The following is a 23887-nucleotide window of genomic DNA, read 5'->3' on the forward strand; positions in this document are numbered from 1 at the left end:
GCATTGTGTAATTTGACGAAAGCAGCGGATCTGGTGATGGCGTTTTTAGGGTGATTTTTTCTTGTTGGTGTCTATGAACACAGTAGCAACACAATGGGATTTATGTGACACGGGAAAACCGCGTCTAATCTTTGATTTAAAAAGGGGGCACATAAGCAAACAAAATAGACAAAAAAACGACGATGAACGAAGCAAAGTGCCGAAAAACCGGGCATCTTTGTGTTTCTTCTGATCATAAAGGAAAAAAAAGGAGGGAGTGGAGCCAGGAAGGGAGGGAGAAGAGCCAGGCAGGGAGGGGGAGCCACGAAGGGAGAGGGAGCCAGGGAGGGAGGGGAGCCAGGGAGGGAGGTAGGGGAGCCAGGGAGGGAGGGGGCCAGGGAGGGAGGGAGGGGAGCCAGGGAGGGAGGGGAGCCAGGGAGAGAGGGAGAAGAGCCAGGCAGGGAGGTGGAGCCACGGAGGGAGGGGAGCCAGGGAGGGAGGGGAGCCAGGGAGAGAAGGGAACCAGGGAGGGAGGGAGGGAAGCTAGCAAGGGAGGAGAGACAGGGACGGACAAAGAGCCAGGGAGGGAAGGGAGCCAGGGAGGGATGGAGGGGAGCTAGCAAGGGAGGGGAAGGATGTGAGCTAGTGAGGTGGGAGGAGCAAGGGAGGTAGGGGAGCCAGGGAGGGAGGGGGAGCCAGGGAGGGGGGGGGGAACCAGGGAGGGAGGGGGAGCCACGGAGGGAGAGGGGAGCCACGGAGGGAAGGGAGCCAGGGATGGAGGGGAGCCAGGGAGGGAGGGAGAGACGGGAGTCCGGGAGGGAGGGGAGCCAGGAAGGGAGGGAAGCCAGGAAGGGAGGGGGAGCCACGGAGGGAGGGGAGCCAGGGAGGGAGGGGAGCCAGGGAGGGAGAGAGGGGAGCCAGCGAGGGAGGGGGAGCCAGGAAGGGAGGGGGAGCCAGGGAGGGAGGGAGAGACGGGAGCCCGGGAGGGAGGGACGGGAGCCCGGGAGGGAGGGACGGGAGCCCGGGAGGGAGGGACGGGAGCCAGGAAGGGAGGGGAAGGATGGGAGCCAAGGAGGGAGAATAAGCCAGGGAGGGAGGGGAGCCAGGGAGGGAGGGAGGGGAGCCAGCGATGGAGGGGGAGCCAGGGAGGGAGGGGGGGCCAGGGAGGGAGGGGGGGCCAGGGAGGGAGGGGGGAGCCACGGAGGGAGCCAGGAAGGGAGGGGGAGCCACGGAGGGAGGGGAGCCAGGGAGGGAGGGAGGGGAGCCAGGGAGGGAGGGGAAGGATAGTGAGGTAGGAGCAAGGGAGGGAAGGGAGCCAGGGAGGGAGGAAGAGCCAGGGAGGGAGGGGGAGTCAGGGAGGGAGGGGGAGTCAGGGAGGGAGGGGGGAGTCAGGGAGGGAGGGGGGAGTCAGGGAGGGAGGGGGGAGTCAGGGAGGGAGGGGGGAGTCAGGGAGGGAGGGGGGAGTCAGGGAGGGAGGGGGGAGTCAGGGAGGGAGGGGGGAGTCAGGGAGGGAGGGGGGAGTCAGGGAGGGAGGGGGGAGCCACGCAGGGAGGGGAGGGCCACGGAGGGAGGGGAGGGGCTCTTGTGACGCCACCGGGGAGGAACCCGGGCTCGGGGCGCGGTCGCTTCTCCTCGCCGCGGTGATACTCCTCGTAGAAAGCAACAACAACAACAGCAGCTGCAGCAGCAGCACTGCGGGTGGCCGCGACCGAGCCAAAGCTTCAACCACACTGTCAAGTGCCGAGCAACTTCACCGTTTGCTGCTGCTGGTTCTGCTGGTCGTGCTAGCTGCTGGTGCTGCTGGTAAACTTTCCCACTGTGACTTTGAGAGAGGAAGAGGGAGGAGGAGGGGGGCTCTGTGGAGGCGGCGGCGCTTGTCAATCCGGTTGACTTGCACGCGAAGGAGCGCAACGCGTGCCACCCAGCGAGCACGCGAGGCCTGAGACTGCGCTCACAACGCGGAGTGCGTTGCGCGGTTCAATCGGCTCACGGCCGGGCGATGGAGTCGCTCGTCATGCCGAGCACCTCGGAGCTGAGCACCCTGAGAGTCCTCGAGTCCCTGGACAGACTCCTGGGCGAAGTGGAGCTCCTGCAACGGAGGCAGCGAGACTCGGGCCGGCGGCAGACGGAGACGATCGCCGCCTGTCACGCGATCGGAACCGACGTGAGGCGTCTGGCCCGGCTCGAGGAGAAGGGGCACGCGGCAAGCCGCGAGCTGCTGGCCAGGGTCGCCGAGACGGGAGGGCAGGTCCGGGCTGCCCGGGCTCACCTGCTGGTCCAGGGCCACAGTTTGAGCGCCGTGGCTCAGCACGCGCGGCTGCTTGGGCAGCGCAAGGCGCCGAGGATCCTCGTGGTGAAGCTAGGCGCCAATACCCCGCCCCAGGTGAGATCTTTGACGGGGGGAGGGGGGCTCGCTGGCACTGCTTCCAGCGAGCGGCATGGCTGGCTGGCGCTGTGTGGGATGTGGGGCGGCATCGAGAACCCGGTGCTCGGTGCGGTTTTCCTCCCATAGATTAAAAAAAATCCTCTTTGGCCGTAGCCAAACATCGCAATGCTGAAACGTGAAACTGCAAATGTTAACCCCTTTCCCGTTTGGGATGACAGCAGCAGCGTCGCCCTCTCTTCTGCGAACGCTTGGTGGGGGAGGGACCCTTGAGACTCGGTGAGGCTCTCCTGGATAAACACGGGGTGGTAATGATGATAACAATAAATTATAATCAATAAAAATACCCATTACATTTAATATGAACACAGCTGGATCAGTGCGTAGAAACGCAATGGACTCAGGGGGCTGGGTAGTTTCTCAGCATTTGTCTGCTGCTATACATTTCCACGCGATGATGATAAGCCCAATCTTGATTTGAAGCTTTCGTGACTGCAGGAATCCATACTCTTTGGTTCTTTCGGTAAAATCACGTAGGTAGAAAATAAATTTACCTACGTGACTTTACCGAAAGAACCAAAGAGTTTGTGATAAGCCAACTTCCTGGAGCGATCATTTCTGATGGCCAGGTCGCTTCTGAAAAAGAGCTAAACAGCTCAGCGGGCCTTACCTGGTCAAATAACTCAATCATGCACCGTGTGTTGTCTGTCGCTCTATCTATTATTCAATCTCATCTCTCTCAGGCCCTTCTTTGTGCTACGAAGGGCCACTGCCTGAAACGTCTTTTTCTCTCCAGGCCATATTTTTCATTCACAGCGCCGATATCATCCTGGGCTTCGATCCGGGTTTTAGCCGCCTGTGACTCAGCCGAGTTCTCGGTCACGGTCCGCGAGACGAAGACAACAAAACGTCGTTGATGATTAGAAACAACAACAAACAGATCGACTTGACTGGAATGCAATCGTTTGACTCGTGGGGTGTAACTAGCGCGGTTTAACTAGCGTGGTGTAACTTGTGTGGTGTAACTAGCGTGGTGTAACTAGCGTGGTTTAACTAGTGCGGTTTAACTAGTGCGGTTTAACTAGTGCGGTTTAACTAGTGCGGTTTAACTAGCGTGGTGTAACTAGCGTGGTGTAACTAGCGTGGTGTAACTATCGTGGTTTAACTAGCGCGGTTTAACTAGCGCGGTTTAACTAGCGTGGTTTAACTAGCGCGGTTTAACTAGCGTGGTTTAACTAGCGCGGTTTAACTAGCGTGGTTTAACTAGTGTGGTTTAACTAGTGCGGTTTATCTAGCGTGGTTTAACTAGCGTGGTTTAACTAGCACGGTTTAACGAGTTCGGTTTGACTTGCGTGGTTTAACTAGCGTGGTTTAACTAGCGTGGTTTAACTATCGTGGTTTAAGTATCGTGGTTTAACTAGTTTGGTTTAACTAGTTTGGTTTAACTAGCGTGGTTTAACGAGCGCGGTTTAACTAGCGCGGTTTAACTAGCGCGGTTTAACTAGCGTGGTTTAACTAGTTTGGTTTAACTAGTTTGGTTTAACTAGCGTGGTTTAACGAGCGCGGTTTAACTAGCGCGGTTTAACTAGCACAGTTTAACGAGTGCGGTTTGACTTGCGTGGTTTAACTATCGTGGTTTAAGTATCGTGGTTTAAATAGTGCAGTTTAACTAGCGTGGTTTAACTAGCGCGGTTTAACGAGTGTGGTTTAACGAGCATGGTTTAACGAGCGCGGTTTAACTAGCGCAGTTTAACGAGCGTGGTTTAACTAGCACGGTGTAACTAGCGCGGTGTAACTAGCGCGGTGTAACGAGCGTGGTTTAACGAGCGCGGTTTAACGAGCGCCGTTTAACGAGCGTGGTTTAACTAGCACGGTGTAACTAGCGCGGTTTAACTAGCACAGTTTAACTAGCACAGTTTAACGAGCGCGGTTTAACTAGCGCGGTGTAACTAGCATGGTTTAACGAGCGCGGTTTAACGAGCGCGGCGGTTTAACTGGGGCGGTTTAACTAGAGCGGTTTAACTAGCGCGGTTTAACGAGCGTGGTTTAACGAGCGTGGTTTAACTAGCGCGGTGTAACTAGCACGGTTTAACGTGCGCGGTTTAACTAGCGCGGTGTAACTAGCAAGGTTTAACGTGCGCGGTTTAACGTGCGCGGTTTAACTAGCACGGTGTAACTAGCACAGTTTAACTAGCACAGTTTAACTAGCACGGTGTAACTAGCACGGTTTAACGTGCGCGGTTTAACTAGCGCGGTGTAACTAGCACGGTTTAACGTGCGCAGTTTAACTAGCGCGGCGGTTTAACGAGCACGGCGGTTATCTAGTGCAGTTTAACTAGCACGGTTTAACTAGCACGGTTTAACTAGCACGGTTTAACTAGCACGGTGTAACTAGCGCGGTGTAACTAGCGCGGTTTAACGAGCGCGGTTTAACTAGCGCGGTGTAACTAGCACGGTTTAACGTGCGCGGTTTAACTAGCAAGGTTTAACGTGCGCAGTTTAACTAGCGCGGCGGTTTAACGAGCACGGCGATTATCTAGTGCAGTTTAACTAGCACGGTTTATCTAGCACGGTTTAACTAGCACGGTTTAACTAGCACGGTGTAACTAGCACGGTGTAACTAGCGCGGTTTAACGAGCGCGGTTTAACTAGCGCAGCGGTTTAACTAGCGCAGCGGTTTAACAAGTGCGGTTAAAACAAAAAAAAACTAAATGTTGCGTTGCTGCTGTGTTGACAGTTGTGCTTAACCACTGAACACAACGCATTTGTCAAGAACACTGTGGCACTACCATTAGCATAGCTCCGGTTAAAGCCACTGTGTTATTTCCGAATGTGTCGAAGGGATCTAGAAGTAGTTCTGTGTCGTCTCCTTCCGCGGGGCCCTTCTCTAGCACATACGCACACACGGGGCGCTACCCTGCAAGAGCTGCGAATTGCGATACATTTTAAAAGAGAAAAAACATTTTGGTCCATCAACCCACGAGGCTACTGGAGCAATGATTTCCAGCAACATTTGATTCAGCAATTGTTTAAGCCTGCAATGCAGGTACAAAGACAAAGATCCCCCCCGTATAGCCTTCACAGACTGTTGGGGTAAGTGCTGTTAGCGAGCATCATCTATGAAAGTCGGCGCCACGCCCGGCCGCCTTTGTCTCCCGAGTGGTGACATTTACACACCGCACCAGCTCCTCATTTCAGGCTGAGTCGACCTAGAGGAAGCCTAGGACCGGTTCAGATAATAGTCACTGGTGTTAGCCGTGAGCTGGAATCGAACCCGGGTCGCCTGTTTTGTAGTGGATTACACTAACCACTGCGCTAGAGTACACGCACACACGCATACATTCTGAAGACGTGCAATGTCTTACGGGCCCTGTGTACAAGTTTCCGACGGAATAAGCCGAGAAAGCGGATGAATTCGGCCTCTCAACGGTGCTTATCGCATTGACGCTGTGGAGCGTTACGTTGTTGCGAATCGCATTGGGCTTAGCTTCGACGAAATCAATCGGCGGCGCTTCGTGCGGCCGGAAAGTTCGTACCGGCCCCTTGCAGGAGAGCGGGGGGGGTGCAGCGCTCTGGCCGTCAATTCCTGGGCTGAATGGAATTCCTGCGCACAGGTGCAGAGGCAGCGCCGCGCGTCTTCCTCGAGCGCCAGTGAGCTCATGGGTTTATTGCGCCCTCCCACGGGGAGGTATCCCCTTACCTGTGAGCCGACCCTTCCCTGTGAGCCATCCCCTTGCCTGTGAGCCGACCCTTCCCTGTGAGCCGCCCCCTTCCCTGTGAGCCACCCCCTTCCCTGTGAGCCACCCCCTTCCTTGTGAGCCGTCCCCTTCCCTGTGAGCCATCCCCTTCCCTGTGAGCCACCCCCTTCCCTGTGAGCCACCCCCTTCCCTGTGAGCCGTCCCCTTCCCTGTGAGCCACCCCCTTCCCTGTGAGCCACCCCCTTCCCTGTGAGCCACCCCCTTCCCTGTGAGCCACGCCCTTCCCTGTGAGCCACCCCTTCCCTGTGAGCCACCCCCTTCCCTGTGAGCCACCCCCTTCCCTGTGAGCCATCCCCTTCCCGGCGGCGCCACGATGGCTAGGAGATGTTAACTCCCTCGCCTGGTATGCAGAAGTTCGTGGGTTTGATCCAGACCCTGATGCCTGCTGCTGTATATTCGGGAGTTTGCGTGTCTCTTTCTCTAAGTGGTCGTGTGGATTTTTCGCCGGGTCCTCCTGATTTCCCCACCATATTTAGTCAACTTGCGTTTCGAGAATTTGTCTGCGAAACATTTCTTCGTGATAATCCACTTCGAATGTATGTTGAACTTCTTTCACACCGTACGTAGCCAACTGTGCTAATCGGAGGTACGACAAATGAGCTATCATTTGTGGCCAGGTCGCTTGTGAAAAAGAGCTATGTAGCTAAGTGGGCCTTACCTGGTGAAAACCGAATAGTTTATAGGTTAAATAGTTTTATCCTTTCCCCGTGAACCGGCTGCTCTGTTGAGATATCCTCGCCCTGTGAACCGGCCGCTGAGTGGAGGGTTCCGGTTGGCCAGAGATGCTCGCCGTTACGATCAATACGAAACAAATTCAACAAATTACGTTGCCAGTGGTGCACAATCACAATTAATAGTAATATTTTTTGAAACCTTGACATGTTCCTCAATAACAGTGTGTTTGTGTCCTTCAAAGGAAAAAAAGTAATGATAGGCGACGTTTTGGGGCAGTGGCCCTTCCGAGGCCTCGCACGTCGTGTTTTTCATGGAATCCATTGACTTTTTCATCATAACAACAAACAGCAAGACTCTCCCTAGTGGACCAATAAACAGTGGCCCTCCGTCTCAGTGTCCCCAGAGTTCGGTGGCGAGATGTTAACTACCTCACATCGTATACAGGAGACCGTGGGTTCGATCCCGACCCTGACGCCTGTATATTTGGAGTTTGCGTGTTCTCCCCGTGGCCGCGTGGATTTTCCTCCGGGTTCTCCGGTTTTTCCCTCCACATTTATAATCAATATCACGCGTTTAGAGGATTTGTTTTCTATGAATTCAAAAATCGCAAAAATAAGTTCATAGCTCAGTGGGCTTTACCTGGTAAAATACAAATATTTAAGTTATAAAAAAAAATGTTATTTGCTTACCTTTACGATACTTTGCACTCCTACCGTGTTGTTGCACTGTTTGTTGCATTAACGTTCTGACCTCGTGCACCTCCTGGATATCTGTGAAAAAAAGGGCTTCATAGCTGATCGGATTCTTCCAGTATATTCTGATTCACATCCCTAATTTTTGCTATTAAATTAATGGGAAGGAGCAATTCCGATTCATGAAAACGTTGTTTTACGCGCGTTTTTTGAAGGACGCATCCCTTTGGTGAATCCAGAGACACCTGTACATTAAAGGGGGGTGGGGGGCACAAAATATAATGGATGCTTAGGGACCCCCCCCCCAAAGGGCCAGCACCACCATTGCCATCCGGCTGCCTGAGCGGCTGTTGGCATGCCACGTGGCAGCGGCGAAGGACTTCACTGCAGAGTCAAACCACCATGGCTCCACATCTGTCTGCGGTAGCGGCAGAGGGGGGGGCAGTGGCGTGATCATCAGATCTTGTTTGTGCCAACGCGAGAGTGTGTATGATTATTTTGTTTTAATCGCCTGCCACCGCGGTCAGAATGTTCCCCGTGGCTGCCACGGTCTGGGTTGTGTTTCGCGAAGTCTATCCTGGGCGAGGCACCCCCCCCCCCCCCCCCCCCCGTGGGAGACCCTCGTATAGGGGACGGTGCGTGCGCGCTTTGTGTGCATGTGTGTGCGCGCGTTCGTCCGTGCGAGCGCCGGCGCCGGAGGAGGTAACGAGAAGCAGAGTGGCGGCGGCGCCAGCACCCCGCTCGTGTTTCCCTTGACCTTCGAACGCGGAGCGTTGCTAACCGTTGCGACAGATCTCTGTTGACGTTTCCACATCAAATTAAACAAACTAACTATTTTTATTTTACCAGGTAAGGGCCCATTTAGCGCTGTATCTCTTTTTTCAGAAGCGACCTGGCTATCACAAATGATAGCAAAGTGGCTTGTTGCGCGGACATTTATAGCAGCTGCCAAATCCTCTAAATGCATGATGTTGGTTCAATATGTGGAGGGAATTAACCGGAGGACACGGAGAAAAATCCACGCGACCACGACCTCCTGCAAATCAGGCGAGGTAGTTAACATGTCGCCACCGTGGGGCAGATGCACGCGCACAGCCACTCTGTCAGTCCGCTGCTGGATCACAGCTAAGCCCAGTGCAGCAACAGATTTTTGATGACGACGGAGCCCCGCAGCTGCAACCCATAGCACCTGTGTCATGCACCGTGGTCGTCATCCATCCATCCAATCTTCGTGCAGGCTCAGCCCTGCTGAGACGAAGCATAATAAGTAGATATATACTCAACTGTGAGGCGCGCAATGAGTGGACGCTCGTTTCAGTCACGGGTTGTCGTACAGAATCGAGCCAGGCAGGACTCGCTCTGACCAGAAGGAACCAGGCACCCACGGCACCGATGGTGAACGATGCATGGCTTTTACTACCCCTATGGAGGGCAGAATGAGTGGGGGGGGGGCGCGGAGGTGCAACCAGATTCTCGTGGGAGAGGAGACTTCGACCGTGAGAGTTGGGCAGCGATCGTCGCGGCGTTCGAGGCATTGGGGCCCCGTGTTCAGCGCTGCCCCCTTCGAGTGGTAAAGCCCTCGTGTCTCACCAGGGGATTGTAGCACCGCAAAGAGAGCGCCCCCTCCCGCGGCGTCACCGCTGAGAGGGGGGGCCTCTGTCCCCTCGCTCGCTGCCCTGAATAATCGATCTGATGCAGCCGCTCGGCTTGATTTTGTTGGGGCCAGGTGAGAACTGAAAGAGACAAAGGATGAGTCTAAATTGTTTGAGTGACCCGGGGCATCATTCTGCCAGGAGAGGGCGATGATTGCTGCTGTTGTGTGTAGAGTCACAATTAAGCAATTTTCGGATTTGTCATTTTTAGAATTTGACAAATTTTGTCCCTGGTGCCTACTCTTGTGAGTGACATCAGGGGATCTTTCACGTTCACTCGCATTGTTACTCCTGCGGTGGTAATTGCACACAGTGGTAATGATCATGATGATAATAATATTACTGCAGGTGTAATAAGCATAACAATTACCTATGTATAATTTATAATGTATATGATATATATCGAAACGTCGTGGTTATTTTAATTTTATTACTGAAAGAACCAGAATAAGTCTACATTACAGACTGCCAGTGCGCTCACTCCGATTAAGAACCAGGCTACAGTCTACATTAGTGGGTTGTTTTGTTTTTATAAAAAAAATTTCACTTTATTTTTATTTTTCTATCTATGTGACTTTACCGAAAGAACCAAAGAATATAATATATATGCTTTGGAAGCCAAAGTGGTAGGCTTGGTCAATTTAAATGACAGGCAAAATTCCACGATTCGTTGGTGGTTGAGGAGGGCCCGGTTTTCCCACGAGCTGTGGACATCCGCGCTCATTTCAAGTGACCAGTGGCTTGTGGACGAGCCAGCAAAATAAACCATTTTTTTATTTTACCAGATGTAAGGCCCACAGCCGTGTGGCTCTTTTTTCAGAAGGAATGGGACTCGGAGAAAAATCCACTCGACCACGGGGAGAGACGGAGAGAGGCACGCAAACTCCAAATATACAAGTGTCGGATTTGGAATCGAACCCACAACCTCCTCCATACCAGGCGAGGTAGTTAACATCTTGCCACCGTGGCGCCCCAATAACACGCCAGGGACAGAGAAAACACGGGTTGGACGGTGCAAATTGTACGCATCATGTTGGCCGTTAAGGAAATAACATAACACGAAATAATAATTCGCGTCTTTGTGGAGAATATAAATATCAAAGTAAATTACACGTTGAGCTACGCTGTTCTTTTGGAAGGGTGACTCGGCGAGTCGACAGACATGGCAGCGAGAGTCAATAAACAAGATGTTAAGTATTACAAAATATAAAGTAAATAAAATCAAACTATCTCAGGAAACAATTACTTAAATTCGCATTTGGAAAATAGATAAGCAGACGATACAGACTCATTCACATATCCCTTCCCTCGCCGTAAAACAAAAGTACAGCGACACCCCGATGTACGTCTCTCCCCTTTTACGTATTTTCGCAAATGCGTCATCGCTTTAGTATCGCCTCAACCACCCCACACGCTCTTAACGTCGCTGACAGCATCTTCCCCTCCTTTCTCATTATCCGTCGTCTCTCAGCCTTCACCACCACCTACCACTACCCCTGTTAAATCGCTTCGATTGACATCGTCTCGATATTCGTCGTCGCACATTTCAGGAATGCATCCCCCCCCCCCCCCCCCCACACGTAAACCGGGGAGGGAGAGGTGTCACTGCATTTATGAATGCAACCAATCGCTTCCAGGGCCTGATCTCAGCCAGATTGACTCTGCCGACGAAGCACTGAACGTGCTGAAACCGGTCCAGGGGTTTGCTTGCACTCAATGCCAACGCTGCTGAAGTGATGTGCTCCCAGAATGCCGTGGCACCGATGATGGATTGGCAGAGGATCCTTGTATTTTATTTGTTGTATGTGGAGAGACGGAGACCTGAGTGGGCTTGGGCTCGAGCACCTCGCTCCAGGGGAGGGTCTCAGATGCTCAAGACTAAGGCCAGAGTCTTCGCGCTTATTACACCCACACAGTGCTGAGCCACAAGTGAACCACGATGCATTGGCTGATCTCGTCAAAGAGCACAAACCACCATCACGCAAACTCCGGTCGTGCTCACAGCAACAACGGCTTCCTGGCTGGCCATCGAACAAAAAATGGTCACCGCATCGCGCAGCGCTTTCAGATGAGCTTCTGCGGCCCTCTGGAACGCTATCCTTTCCGATATTAGGAAGACAATTGGAAGCGCCGCGCTTTTACAGAATCTAGGTTGAGAACGAATTTCTTTATAACTGCCTTTTGTATTTAGTTTGTCCTTTCCCCGCATCTCTGATTAGCACGGTTGTCTACGTATGGTGCGAAAGAAGTTAGACGGATATATACGTACAAAAGCAGGAACGCATCCGAGAGCAGCAGAGATAGAGCGATACAATCGCCTCGTGTGCAGGTGCTGTATGACGTTAACTGTGAGAGATCAGAATCTTTATTTCTCCTGGAGCAATCAGATGAGCTATGAAGCTCTTTCTCGCAGATGCTCGGTAGGGGCATGGGGTCAGAAGGTTACAACAACAACGAACAAGACAAAAAGACGACTGGAGTGCAACGTGTAGGAAAGGAAACCAGAAAATCACAAACAATAAAAATGTTAAATAGATGGCGGCGGCTCCGGAGAGGCCTTGATCCAGCAGTGCATTGATCGTGGCTGGTGGTGGTGGTGGTGGTGTTGGTGGTGATGGTGGTGATGGTGGTGATGGTGTTGGTGGTGTTGGTGGTGTTGGTGGTGTTGGTGGTGTTGGTGGTGTTGGTGGTGATGGTGGTGGTGATGGAGGTGGTGCTGGATCTTGAATTTCATTCAAGGACCCAGCTGGTTCTGGCTCCGTGTTCTGACATTGGCATTCACCCCCAAAGTCACATACTCTCCAAATGTTTGCAGTTTGGACATATAGTCAATATATTTCACTATTTGACCCACAATTGCACACTGTCTCAAATTGCAGTTTTTAATTGATGCCAATTCACACAATCTGTGAGTAATAAAAAAAATCTATAATTTTTCCACAAAGCGCATATTCATTCGTGTTTTCAGTAGGTCGGGAATTCTAGCCGCTTGCACAACAGTGAGGGAGGGTGGGAGGGGCGTTATGAGGAGAGGGTAGAGGGGGGCGTTATTAGTGGGGAGAGGGGGGGCGGAATTAGTGGGGAGAGGGGGGCGTCATTAGTGGGGGGGGGGAGGGGAGTTATTCTTGGGGAGAGGGGGGGCATTATTAGTGGGGAGAGGGGGGGCGTTATTAGTGGGGGGGAGGGGAGTTATTCTTGGGGAGAGGGGGAGCTTTATTCGTGGGGGGAGATGGGTTATTCTTGGGGGAGGGGTACTCGGCATGTAGCCCCCCCTCCCTGCCGTGCCCTCTTTAAATAACCACCACGTGGCATCCGAAACCACGCGGCGAGCCCCTGGCGTGTCGCACGCCCCTGGCTGGGGCCCGCCGCCCAAGCCCCCCCCCCCCTCCTCGCCAAATTGTTTCAACGAATCTCCTCCGGGATGCCGCGATCGCGTTTCGGGTTTTGTGCGCGAGCGTCGCGTGCCGTTGTGACAGCTACCCCGCAGGAGGAGAAGGCTCCTCTTGTTCTCTGTCTCTTAAAACAATAAATAAGAGGCGAAGCCAACGAAAACACGTAACAACTCTTGTGTTTGTGTGTTTTTTTAAGCAAGTACGAAAAATATAAATACCAAAAAAAAGCTACATTTCCACATTGTATTGTTTTGCACAAAGGATATGAATCGGTTGGAAAAACAGCAGCAAAAGGGCGTACGAACGGGACGACTTTGCGTCAAATATTCCGGCCGGGGTCAACTTAGTTCAGTAACAGCAGCATCATCAGCATCAGCAGCTTCCTCAGCAAAAGTAGTAACAGTATCAGCTTCTCCATACTTTTTGGTTCTTTCGGTAAAGTCACGTAGGTAGAAAAATAAAACAAAAAATAATATATCACAACACAAGCTGTCATCCTCAGGCGGAAAACATAATCCAGCAGTGGAACTGCCGGTTCATAAGTTCCACTGTCGTCGTGATATACAGTATTATGTTTATTTTATTTTTCTACCTACGTGACTTTACCGAAAGAACCAAAGATTATGGATTCCTGCAGTCACGAAAGCTTCAAATCAAGATTAAGCTTCTCCATAATAGAGGTTTTTTGGTTAGATTTCGTAAATATAAGTGTCGTTAAACCCGCCACCAGCCGATACAGCCAATTAGTAAAGGTTTGTCACGTAAACAAAACGTGCCAATTCGTTACTAGCACAGCACACCGGTGTGTTGGAGAGTAAAACCCACAACATTTACAATTCGAGTGTTAAACTGAGTATCAGCTTCATCATCAATCTTAACATCATAATCGTCATTATCATCATGAGGACGACCATCACCATCAGCAGCAGCATCATTAGATGCATCAGTATCAGCTTCATCATCAAACATCATCATCACCACCATCATCCCTCAGAGGCCGGTAAAATCTGCACACGTCCTAGTTAAGGCTGCTCCGTCACGTGGTGGGACAACAACAGTTTTGTCCTTTGGACGCACTGGCTCCCTGCCACAGGAATGTGGAAATGTCACCACTGACTCGGGATGTCCCATGGAGATTGTGCCGAGTGCTCCGTTGAACTCCTCCGCAACTCGACAAAAGTTGTTTATATAATTTATTTGCAAACATTTGCAAAACGCGTCATTTTGAGGAGCGGGGGCTTTGCTTGCGATCCACCGCAGTGAAAGCCCCGCCGGGTGCCGCTATTCACGGAGCATGCCCTGGGAACTCGCGTGGGGTCCAGGTCCGGCGCAAAAATTCCCAAAATTCCCTCGGCAGAATTCTCCAGATTCGTAATCTCACGCTCGCTGACGATCCCCAGCGACGACGGTGGCAGGGCGGGTCACGGGAGAAGTCGGCGCTCGCAGGAGCTTTAAAACAAAATAAAAAACACTTATTTTAAAAATATATTTTTCCCCACGATTTTGTGCAATTTGATCAATTAAAGGGAATATTTTTGTTACTTGAAGGTGATTGTAACGGCCGCACGAGCCAGGTCACTGCGCATGCAGCGAGCAGCGAGCGCCGTGCGGATAAATTGAGCGGCGCTTTGGCGCATACCCTAACGGACGCTCATGGTTTCTCTTGAGATGAGCGCGGTGGAGATCCTGCCGCGTGTTTTTGACACCCCGAGGACAGCCGGTGGACTCCTCAGCCACGGTGCCACCTTCATCGTTTTCCCAACGAAGGGTGAAAGCGTCCCCACCGTACGCGTCATAACGGCGCGCGTTCCGCGTCATAACGGCGCGCGTTCCGCGTCATAACGGCGCGCGTTCCGCGTCATAATGGTGCGCATTCCGCGTACTATTGGCACGCGCGTTCCACGTTATATCGGCACGCGCGTTCCACGTTATATAAAGGCGCGCGTTCTGCGATATAACGGTGTGTGTTCCGCATTATAACGGCACGCATTCAACGGTATAACGGTGTCCCTAGTGGAAGGAATCAAGCGTTACAGCAAAAACGCGTTCCAGTGTGAACACCACAACGCATGAAGCGAGGACTTGCCGCACACAAACTCTCTCTTACTCCTGAAGCCCCACTCATCGTGGCGGTCAGGATTCGACATTGGCATCCAGCTCCTGAGCATACTGCCAAACGCAAGAATAGAAACGGCGACAGCAAAGAATTTGCAAACGTTATCCAACTCTTTCCTGCACCGGTTGGAAGGGCTTGACCCTTAATTCTTCACGGCCATCTGTCTATCCATCACAAAAAGGCTGCTTAGGGGGTTGGTGGGGGCAACGAAAACCTCAATCACCCGATCTGAACCCTGCATTTAGGTTGACAGTGGAGGCCTGGGCTGTACTTTGGCCACTGGCTGGAGATGGAGAGACAAAAGCGTATTTCCAGATGCATGAAAAACATGCGCGTGTGCGGTAAATGTGTCGCGGTTAGCGATGCTGCGTGACGAACCTGGCCACCCGAGTTTGATTCCAGCTCACGGCCACCAACACCGCTCGCTAACAGCACTTGTCCCAACAGTCTGTTAAGGCTACACGGGGGATCTTTGTCTTTTGTTGCTTGTGCATACATTATTTATTTGACCGACGCACTGCAATGGATGTCCTCTCTACAGGCCGTACGCACGGCGCCGGGAATGGCGATCGGAGTCGGATCCGACCGGCGCTCCGTCGGGAACGAGCACGCGGCCCTCAACGGTGCAGCCTGGCTTTCCCGGCACGAGCGGCCGGCGCCAGGAGCCCCGGGGCCTCCTCGAGGGCCCTCGAGCGAGAGCTGCACTCTCGACGAGCGCACAATGCGTCCTGCAGCACTAGCGGTGGGGGAGTCAGCCCGGCCGACCCCCGTCCGCGGCGCCGGCCAGGTCAGGCGGCTCGACAGCATCAGCGAGGAGGAACGCGCAGATGTCGGTGCCTCGCCGAGTGGGGCCACAACGAAGCGGGAATCGGGGGATCCCGGTTTGGCTGCCCATGAGCCCAGCGTGAACTGGGCCGTGGGAGAAGAGGAGGAGCGTTCCATGGGTACGGCTGCCACAGCTGGAATGTCCAGAGGGGGTGCGTCGGCACCGCCCGACAGTCCGCGAGGTGGTGCGACGGCGACGATCGGCACGGCGGCCCTCTCTCGGTTCAGCGAGGACATCGCGAGGACTGTGACGGAGCAGGGCACAGCCGCCGCTCACTCCCTACTCAACGCCCGCTGTCCCCCGGCCGCTGCCGCCATGGAATATTCCCACGGCGGGAACAAAGCCGGCGGCCACGAAGGCGTCGACAGCGGGATCAGCCGGGCCGGCGGCGCGATGGAGGAGGAGGCGACGGAGGCGGTGATGGAGCGAGCGCGGCCGCCCGAGAAGAGCGCCGGGCCAAGGGGCACGCGCTCCAAACGGCGCCGCAGGACGGCGCCGCCCGCCACCGCCGCCGGGCCCCCCACTAGCCCCGCAGGGTTCCGGATTGCCCAGATGGCGCCGTGCGTGTGCGCCGAAGCAGAGCTACACCTCAAGGCCGGGCACGAAATCGCGAGCGCCTGCGAGGAGATCTCGCGGGCAATGGAGCGGTGCTCGCGGCCCACGGCCCCCGCGGCCTCCACCCCGCCAGGAGACGATCGCCCCCTGCCGCTTGAACTGCCCAGGCGGCAGGGACGAGGCCTCGGCGAGGATGAGGCGGAACCGGAAGAGAGAGCAACGGTGCCCGGGCGCGACGGGAGCCCGGTGAGATCGCGGACCGAAGTCGGAGCTTGGCAGGACGCGGACGACGATGGCGCCGTGGGGGCGCCTGCTTGGGCGAAAGACTCGGGAGGCGCCGGGAGAGGGCAAGAAGGCAGCTCAAAGGAGCGGGCGAGCGAGGGGCAAGGCGAGGAGAAGGCAGCAGCAGCGTGGTGCGGGAGTGGAGGAACCCCTCGGGAGGATGAGCGGGGATGCGTGGAGCAGACGGCCCTCGCAGTTCGCTTGACACCTCGAACGACAATGACCGCCGTCCACCCGGGGGAGAACGGGTGCCCCGTCCCGCTGGGCAGGCCGGGCGGTCAAGGGGAGACATCGACGCAGGCCGCAGGGATGCACGGTGGGGCGCAGCGGGCAGCGCACGAGGCAATCTCGAGGGCGGCCCACCTCTCCGGCCTGTGCGGCGACATCGCGAAGCAGCTGCAGCACCAGCAGCAGAACCAGCAGCTGAACCAACAGCAGCAGCACCAGCAGCAACAGCACCAGCTGCTGAACCAACAGCAGGAACACCAACAACAGCAGCAGCAACAGCAGCAGCAACACCAGAGGAATGCTCCTGAATGTGCCGCCCGCGCCACGTCCGATTCTGCGGAGGGCCAAGGCGGTTCAGCCCGCGGTCCTGATCCTGCTGCCGGGCGGAAACGTGGCACGGATGGAGTGGTGGGAGCAGCGAACCGGCCAGGAGAGCGCGAGGGGAAGGTTTTGAACACAAGGGCGATTTCTGAAGTTGGCCAAGTGGAGGAGAACGACAGGAAGGGCTTGGCGGGGACAGGCGGCAGAGATGGAGGCACGCCGCACGGGAGTGAGGGTGGGCGGAGATTGGCGAGGGAAGGCGCGATGCCGAAGCGGCAGTACGCGCACGCCAGTGGCGGCAGAGGGGCAGGGGAGGGGAGGCTGGATACCAGGCCGGCCGTTAAGAAGACCAGGAATGTGGAAACGAGGATCCGTGGAGAGTCGGAGGGCCTCATACCGAGACAGAAACGGGGGCAAGGTTTTAGAGGAAGAGTCGGCCCATTGCACATTGATGACGAGCTGTAGTTTCGAGTTGATGTTGTTGAGCCCAGCGAGGTCTCGAGATTTTGTTGAGCCCGGTGAGATCTCGGGATTTTGTTGAACGCGGTGAGATCTCAAGATTTTGTTGAGCCCAGTGAGATCTCGGGATTTTGTTGAGCCCAGTGAGATCTCGAAATTTTGTTGAGCCCGGTGAGATCTCGCGATTTTGTTGAGCCCGGTGAGATCTCGGGATTTTGTTGAGCCTGGTGAGATCTCCAGATTTTGTGAAGCTCGGTGAGATCTCGAGATTTTGTTGAGCCCGGTGAGATCTCGGGATTTCGTTGAGCCCGGTGAGATCTCGAGATTTTGTTGAGCCCGGTCAGATCTCGAGATTTTGTGGAGCTCGGTCAGATCTCAAGAGACCAGGATAGGAGTCTCACTCGCAAGAGTGCGGCCAGTAGGAGGCAAAGATTGCCATGCAGTGTCCCAATTGAGTATTTTGTGACATGAAATTTTGACCCACACACACCGGCACTCTTGAGAATGACATTGGGGGGATCTTTAACGTCCACTCGGAAGCAGATGGCGGCATGTAGCATTGTTGTGGTTAACACGCATCACAGTATTAGCCAGGGTGGCCACTGGATTCGAACCGTGACACCTCTGCAACAACAAGAGACAAATGCGCTACCGCCGGGGGTACCTTTAGATAATTCCAGTTATTGTAACACGACGATCTTTATCTTAGCCCAGCCAATCAAACTCCTGTAGCCATGATCATGCCATTAAATTAATGGCAGTGCATAAAATCTGATGATGATAGTGATTCATGACTAATCAACGTGTGGTGGCCTCTCAGACGAGCAGTGATTTATGAATGATGCAGTAAAAGGGGTTTCTCTGCTTTCGTGTTATCTTCAAAACTCCCATTGGTCACGATGCTTCTTATTTTGCAAACAAGTTTTAGAATAGCGGCTTCTCCGTCAGTTCACTCTGCTTCCTGCCGGTCGTCTATAGCTACTGAACAACATTCCTGGTCGGAATATTCGATACCCATAACCGTGAGCCATGGTTCTTCCATGTCCCCACGTCCGCACAAAGCAACGGTGGAGATTGTTGTCCAAGGGTGATGATTTGAGTTCGCTCATCGCCCTTGCGTCGGGTACTGTGTGGCAAAGCGCTTCTGCTCCACAGCAGGGGTGGTGCAGAAACGACGCCAATGGAGGGCAGCGCCAAGGGCAGGAAGGGGAAACCTTTGGGAGAAGAGATTAAACAAACGAATTACAAAGTGACGAGTTGCGCAGAAACTTAAACGGAGGCGGTGAACAAAATGCCACGCAAAAGTCTCTCTCCCCGTGGTCACGTGGATTTTTTTCTCTGGGTCCTCCGGTTTTCCCTCCATTTAGAATCAATGTGCGTTTTCGAGTATTTGGCTGATATAAATTTCCACGCGATAAGCCACTTCGTTGAGATATCATTTGTGGCCAGGTCGTTTCTAAAAAAAAGTGCTACACAGCTCAGTGGGCCTTACCTGGTACAATAAAAAAAGTTGTTGAGTAGATTTTGTTTTGTCAGTGTATAAGGCGCATGCAAGCCTGTTTCCAGGCGGTTCACGTCAATCGGGGAGAGAACGAGGGAGCAAGAAGGGATGGGAAGTGAGGACGAGGGGAGAGTGAGAGAGGGAGAGAGGCAAGTGAGGAAGGAGGGAGGGGAGATGGGAAAGGAGTGCGAGGGGAGAGCGAGGGAGAGAGGGAGGGGAGATGGGAAGGGAGGACGAGGGGAGAGTCAGAGATAGAGGGAGGCAAGTGAAGAGGAAGGGGGGAGGTGTTAAAGGAGTGCGAGGAGAGAGCGAGAGAAGCGAAGGAGAGGGGGAGGAGAGATGGGGAGAATGATGGAGATGGAAATGGAGGACGAGGGGAGAGTGAGAGAGGCGAGGGAGAGAGGAGGGAGGGGAGATCGGAAGGGCGTGCAGGGGGAGAGCGAGGGAGGTAGGGAGGGGTGACACCATGGCACGGCGTGGGCCCAGCGAGGCCATGTGCAGGGGGATGATGGGGCCCACGAGGGGCGGCACCGACGAGTCCGGAACAGATAAAGCCCGGAGGGCCGACGGGTCAAATTTGAAGAAGGCCCCAATTTTACTTGGACGAGATCAATCAATCTTCCATTTACGCGCCGATATCGCCCTCAACAAAGTAGTGCATCGGTGAAGATGAAACCGGAATGGAAACGGTGCCGGTGGAGTGAGACGGAGCAGCAACAGGGATGAAGAAAGGAACCCCAAAAAATGACCTCAGCGGCTAGCGCCGACCGAGCAAAGCGAAATCGCAACCGCTCGCAGAATAAAGTATGACCGTGCGCAGCGAGTAGCGTGAGAGAAGTAGAAAATAAAATTTTAAGAAAAATGAAACAATTGTTTATTTATTTAGGGTTTTTTTGGGAAGGCGAGTCTGAGATGAACGGGAAGTCCCGCCACCCACTCGGCCCGGCTCGCCACAACACCTGCAGTGGGGTGAAGCGTCGAGGCAGCGCTGTTTCTCAAACTTGCTTTGGGCCCCACTCAGCCGATGGAAACATTTCCGCGGACCACCCCAGCTCCCCACCCCCGCAACCCCCTGGCGACAAATTGCATTCACTTATCTCTCTTTAAATACCACTCGAACAACATGATTAAATATTAGAACATACAAAATATAACAACGCTGTTATAAGATTTTTTTTTGGGGGGGGGGGGGGGGGCATTTATATCTTACAGTCAGGGTCGTTTAATCAGGGCAGTTTACCTAGTTTCAATGAAAATGTAATATCATGAGTAAAATAAGTATTAACGTCCGAAACAAAAGGCGTAATAAACGTCATTATTCTCTGGATCAACCGGCGTTTCCATCGCAGCCATCGCGCATCCACCCTGGAGGATGCTCTTTACACATCAAAGGGGCCACCGCTGGGCTGTTGCATTGGACGGGGTGTACGAGCACACTTGTCCTGCCAATCAGACGCTTACTCTGGTGCTCACGCAGATCCCCCAGCCAATCAGGCGCCTACCCGGCTGATTCTGCCTTCTGGGTGCCCGCGCCCATCATTCGTGGCTCCGTCCCCCCTCTACCTGCCGCGCTGTGTGTGTCCTAACCGCGGTGGCTGAGTAGCCTCGTCATGACCATGCAATTTCACGTCAATTCACGGCGCCACAGTGTAATTCAACTTGGGGGAAGTCGGCCAATTCCCTGGCCCCAGGAAACCGTGGAGGATGTTCCCACGAGGAGGGCTCCTGGGTGAAAACCTGGAGGCCAGGTGACTTCCCCACGAGGTTCTACGTGGGGGTGTGTGTGTCTGTTCGTGTGGGGGGTGGTGAGGGGGAAACAGCGTCGGCCAGGCTGCTTTGTTGCGGGGGCATCGCAGGCGCGGCGCCGACAGAGCGGCTTCTCTGCTATGGCATCACACTTGTCCCGTGTTCAAAGGTCTAAATTTATTTACAGTTACCAAAATTACCATTACAGAATATAAAAAATCTATAATATATTTGATATAGATATACATTGAGGGAAAAAAATATTTATCCCGTGCTGATTTTGTATGTTTGCCCACTGACAAAGAAATAATCAGTCTATAATTTTAATGGTAGGTTTATTTGAACAGTGGGAGACAGAATAACAACAAAATCCAGAAAAAAACATGTCAAAAATGTTATAAATTAATTTGCATTTTAATGAGGGAAATAAGTATTTGACCCCTCTACAATACATGACTTAGTAGTTGGTGGCAAAACCCTTGTTGGCAATCACAGAGGTCAGACGTTTCTTGTAGTTGGCCACCAGGTTTGCACACATCTCAGGAGGGATTTTGTCCCACTTCTCTTTGCAGATCTTCTCCAAGTCACTAAGGTTTCGAGGCTGATGTTTGGCAACTCGAACCTTCAGCTCCCTCCACAGATTTTCTATGGGATTAAGGTCTGGAGACTGGCTAGGCCACTCCAGGACCTTAATGTGCTTCTTCTTGAGCCACTCCTTTGTTGCCTTGGCCGTGTGTTTTGGGTCATTGTCATGCTGGAATACCCATCCACGACCCATTTTCAATGCCCTGGCTGAGGGAAGGAGGTTCTCACCCACGATTTGACGGTACATGGCCCCGTCCATCGTCCCTTTGATGCGGTGAAGTTGTCCTGTCCCCTTAGAAAAACACCCCCAAAGCATAATGTTTCCACCTCCATGTTTGACGGTGGGGATGGTGTTCTTGGGGTCATAGGCAGCATTCCTCCTCCAAACACGGCGAGTTGAGTTGATGCCAAAGAGCTCCATTTTGGTCTCATCTGACCACAGCACTTTCACCCAGTTGTCCTCTGAATCATTCAGATGTTCATTGGCAAACTTAAGACGGGCATGTATATGTGCTTTCTTGAGCATGGGGACCTTGCGGGCGCTGCAGGATTTCAGTCCTTCATGGCGTAGTGTGTTACCAATTGTTTTCTTGGTGACTATGGTCCCAGCTGCCTTGAGATCATTGACAAGATCCTCCCGTGTAGTTCTGGGCTGTTTCCTCACCGTTCTCATGATCATTGCAACTCCACGAGGTGAGATCTTGCATGGAGCCCCAGGCCGAGGGAGATTGACAGTTCTTTTGTGTTTCTTCCATTTGCGAATAATCGCACCAACTGTTGTCACCTTCTCACCAAGCTGCTTGGCAATGGTCTTGTAGCCCATTCCAGCCTTGTGTAGGTCTACAATATTGTCCCTGACATCCTTGGAGAGCTCTTTGGTCTTGGCCATGGTGGAGAGTTTGGAATCTGATTGATTGATTGCTTCTGTGGACAGGTGTCTTTTATACAGGTAACAAACTGAGATTAGAAGCACTCCCTTTAAGAGTGTGCTCCTAATCTCAGCTCGTTACCTGTATAAAATACACCTGGGAGGCAGAAATCTTTCTGATTGAGAGGGGGTCAAATACTCATTTCCCTCATTAATATGCAAATCAATTTATAACATTTTTGACATGCGTTTTTCTGGATTTTCTTGTTGTAATTCTGCCTTGTATGTTTGTCAGTGGGCAAACGTGCAAAATCAGCAGGGGATCAAATACTTTTTTCCCTCACTGTGCGTACACCACTGGAGCAACAACGATTATGCATCGGTAAAAACAATGATTATTAATGTTGTATTTTAAATGACCGTTTCAGCCAAAATACGTTTCTATTTGCACGTGTGACACAAATTCCCAGCGACAATTAACGACGCTGTCCGTCAATTCTAACGACCTGTCTCTGCAACGCGTGATATTGTATTCCCTGAACATTAAAAAAAAACCACGATACAAATGAAAACTGCCCGTGGCTTCGTGTGAGAACGCCATTGTTTTACTGGGCAGTGATTGTGTACACTACAACAATGACACTGGATTGTATGATTGTGTTCCCTACGAAAGTATGTATGTATGTCAAACCGAGAAAAACATACGGTCTTGGTCACACACGGGGCAGCATTGGAAACTGGTGGAGGAACAACTGGGAAACGCAAATATCATCCTGAATATACCCGTCGTCGCACATCTCATCACCATCACCAACCTGGCCAGCAGGCGGCTCATTGCCCTGCAAGCGGTGGGGGAACCGATGGGTCTGTGTGAGTCTCTATGCGAGTCTGTGTGAGTCTATGGGTCTATGTTTGTGTCTGTGGGCATCTGTGCGAGTCTTTGGGTATCTGTGTGAGTCTGTGGGTCTATGTTTGAGAGTCTGTGGGTTTCTGTGTGAGTATGTGGGTCTATGTGTGAGTATGTGGGTCTGTGTGAGGTCGTGTCCACTGCGAGCGTTCTCCGAGCGCGTGAATGGATGTTCCCTGATGCCAGCAGCTGGAATTACTGACCGAGACATCCATTTACCGATGCTACTCTCAATCATATCCAGGATGAAAAAGGAATCGGTTTTACCTTCCACGGTTCCCACCATAGGAAAGTGTACCTCTTACCACGTGACGAGGAGTACTATCCAAGATTGGTTGGAGTGTCGAGACACTTTGAGAAGAGATTTAGAGGCCTAGAATCGGAACCAGGGCACAGCCTGACTTCCTTCGTACAAAGGCAAAGTTCCCCGTATAGCCTGAACAGAATGGGGAAGTTCTGGGTGGCCAGCATCACGCCCTGCCGCATTTTTTTTCTTCCGAGTGGCGATGTTTACTCACCGCACCAGATACTCATTTGAAGATAAGTCGACCTAGGGGAGATGCAGGACAGGTTTAGATAATCTCCACTGGTGTTGCCCGTGAGTGGGAATCGAACTCGCTTCGCCAGGTTTGGAGCACAGCGCGATAACCGCGACTACATTACCGCTTCCTTTGTACACACACACGTGTTGTACACACACATGTCGTGTTAGCTATGCTAGCAAATCCAGTGCAAACAAAAACCTATTACTAATGTCCTGTATTAGTTTATCTGCCAACAAAGTACATTTAGTATAAATAGTACAAGTTTTCTTACATTTTGCTATCTTCGCAGAGGAAGCAAAGCAGTTACGATGATTCAGACCTTTTTTTGGGAAATTCAAAAAAAACTATCTTGCCTCTCGAAAATATAACCAAATATGGAATGCCGTGGTAGTTCAATCACGGAGCTTTCATGCACAA

The 23887-nt window shown here is 52.8% G+C and overlaps 1 protein-coding gene across 1 annotated transcript; it reads left to right on the top strand.

The window, feature by feature from the left end:
• Positions 1–1555: 1555 nt before the first annotated feature.
• Positions 1556–22590, top strand: LOC116938335 (uncharacterized). The gene is made up of 2 exons (XM_032945447.2): positions 1556–2362; positions 15189–22590. Exons 1-2 carry the CDS (start codon positions 1979–1981, stop codon positions 17322–17324), a joined length of 2520 nt encoding a protein of 839 aa, XP_032801338.2. The 5' UTR covers positions 1556–1978; the 3' UTR covers positions 17325–22590.
• Positions 22591–23887: the final 1297 nt, after the last annotated feature.

The sequence above is a fragment of the Petromyzon marinus genome, chromosome 56 (genome assembly GCF_048934315.1).
Source record: "Petromyzon marinus isolate PM22_M1 ecotype Great Lakes invasive population chromosome 56, UKy_Petmar_22M1.pri1.0, whole genome shotgun sequence".
Taxonomy (NCBI): Eukaryota; Metazoa; Chordata; class Hyperoartia; order Petromyzontiformes; family Petromyzontidae; genus Petromyzon; species Petromyzon marinus.

What these genes read in the sequence shown, in the direction of transcription:
- LOC116938335 (XM_032945447.2), top strand. Translation starts at nt 1,979, where the DNA reads ATGGAGTCGCTCGTCATGCCGAGCACCTCGGAGCTGAGCACCCTGAGA. An exon ending in GCGCCAATACCCCGCCCCAG is followed by an intron (nt 2,363 to 15,188) that starts GTGAGATCTTTG and finishes TCCTCTCTACAG; the next exon opens with GCCGTACGCACGGCGCCGGG.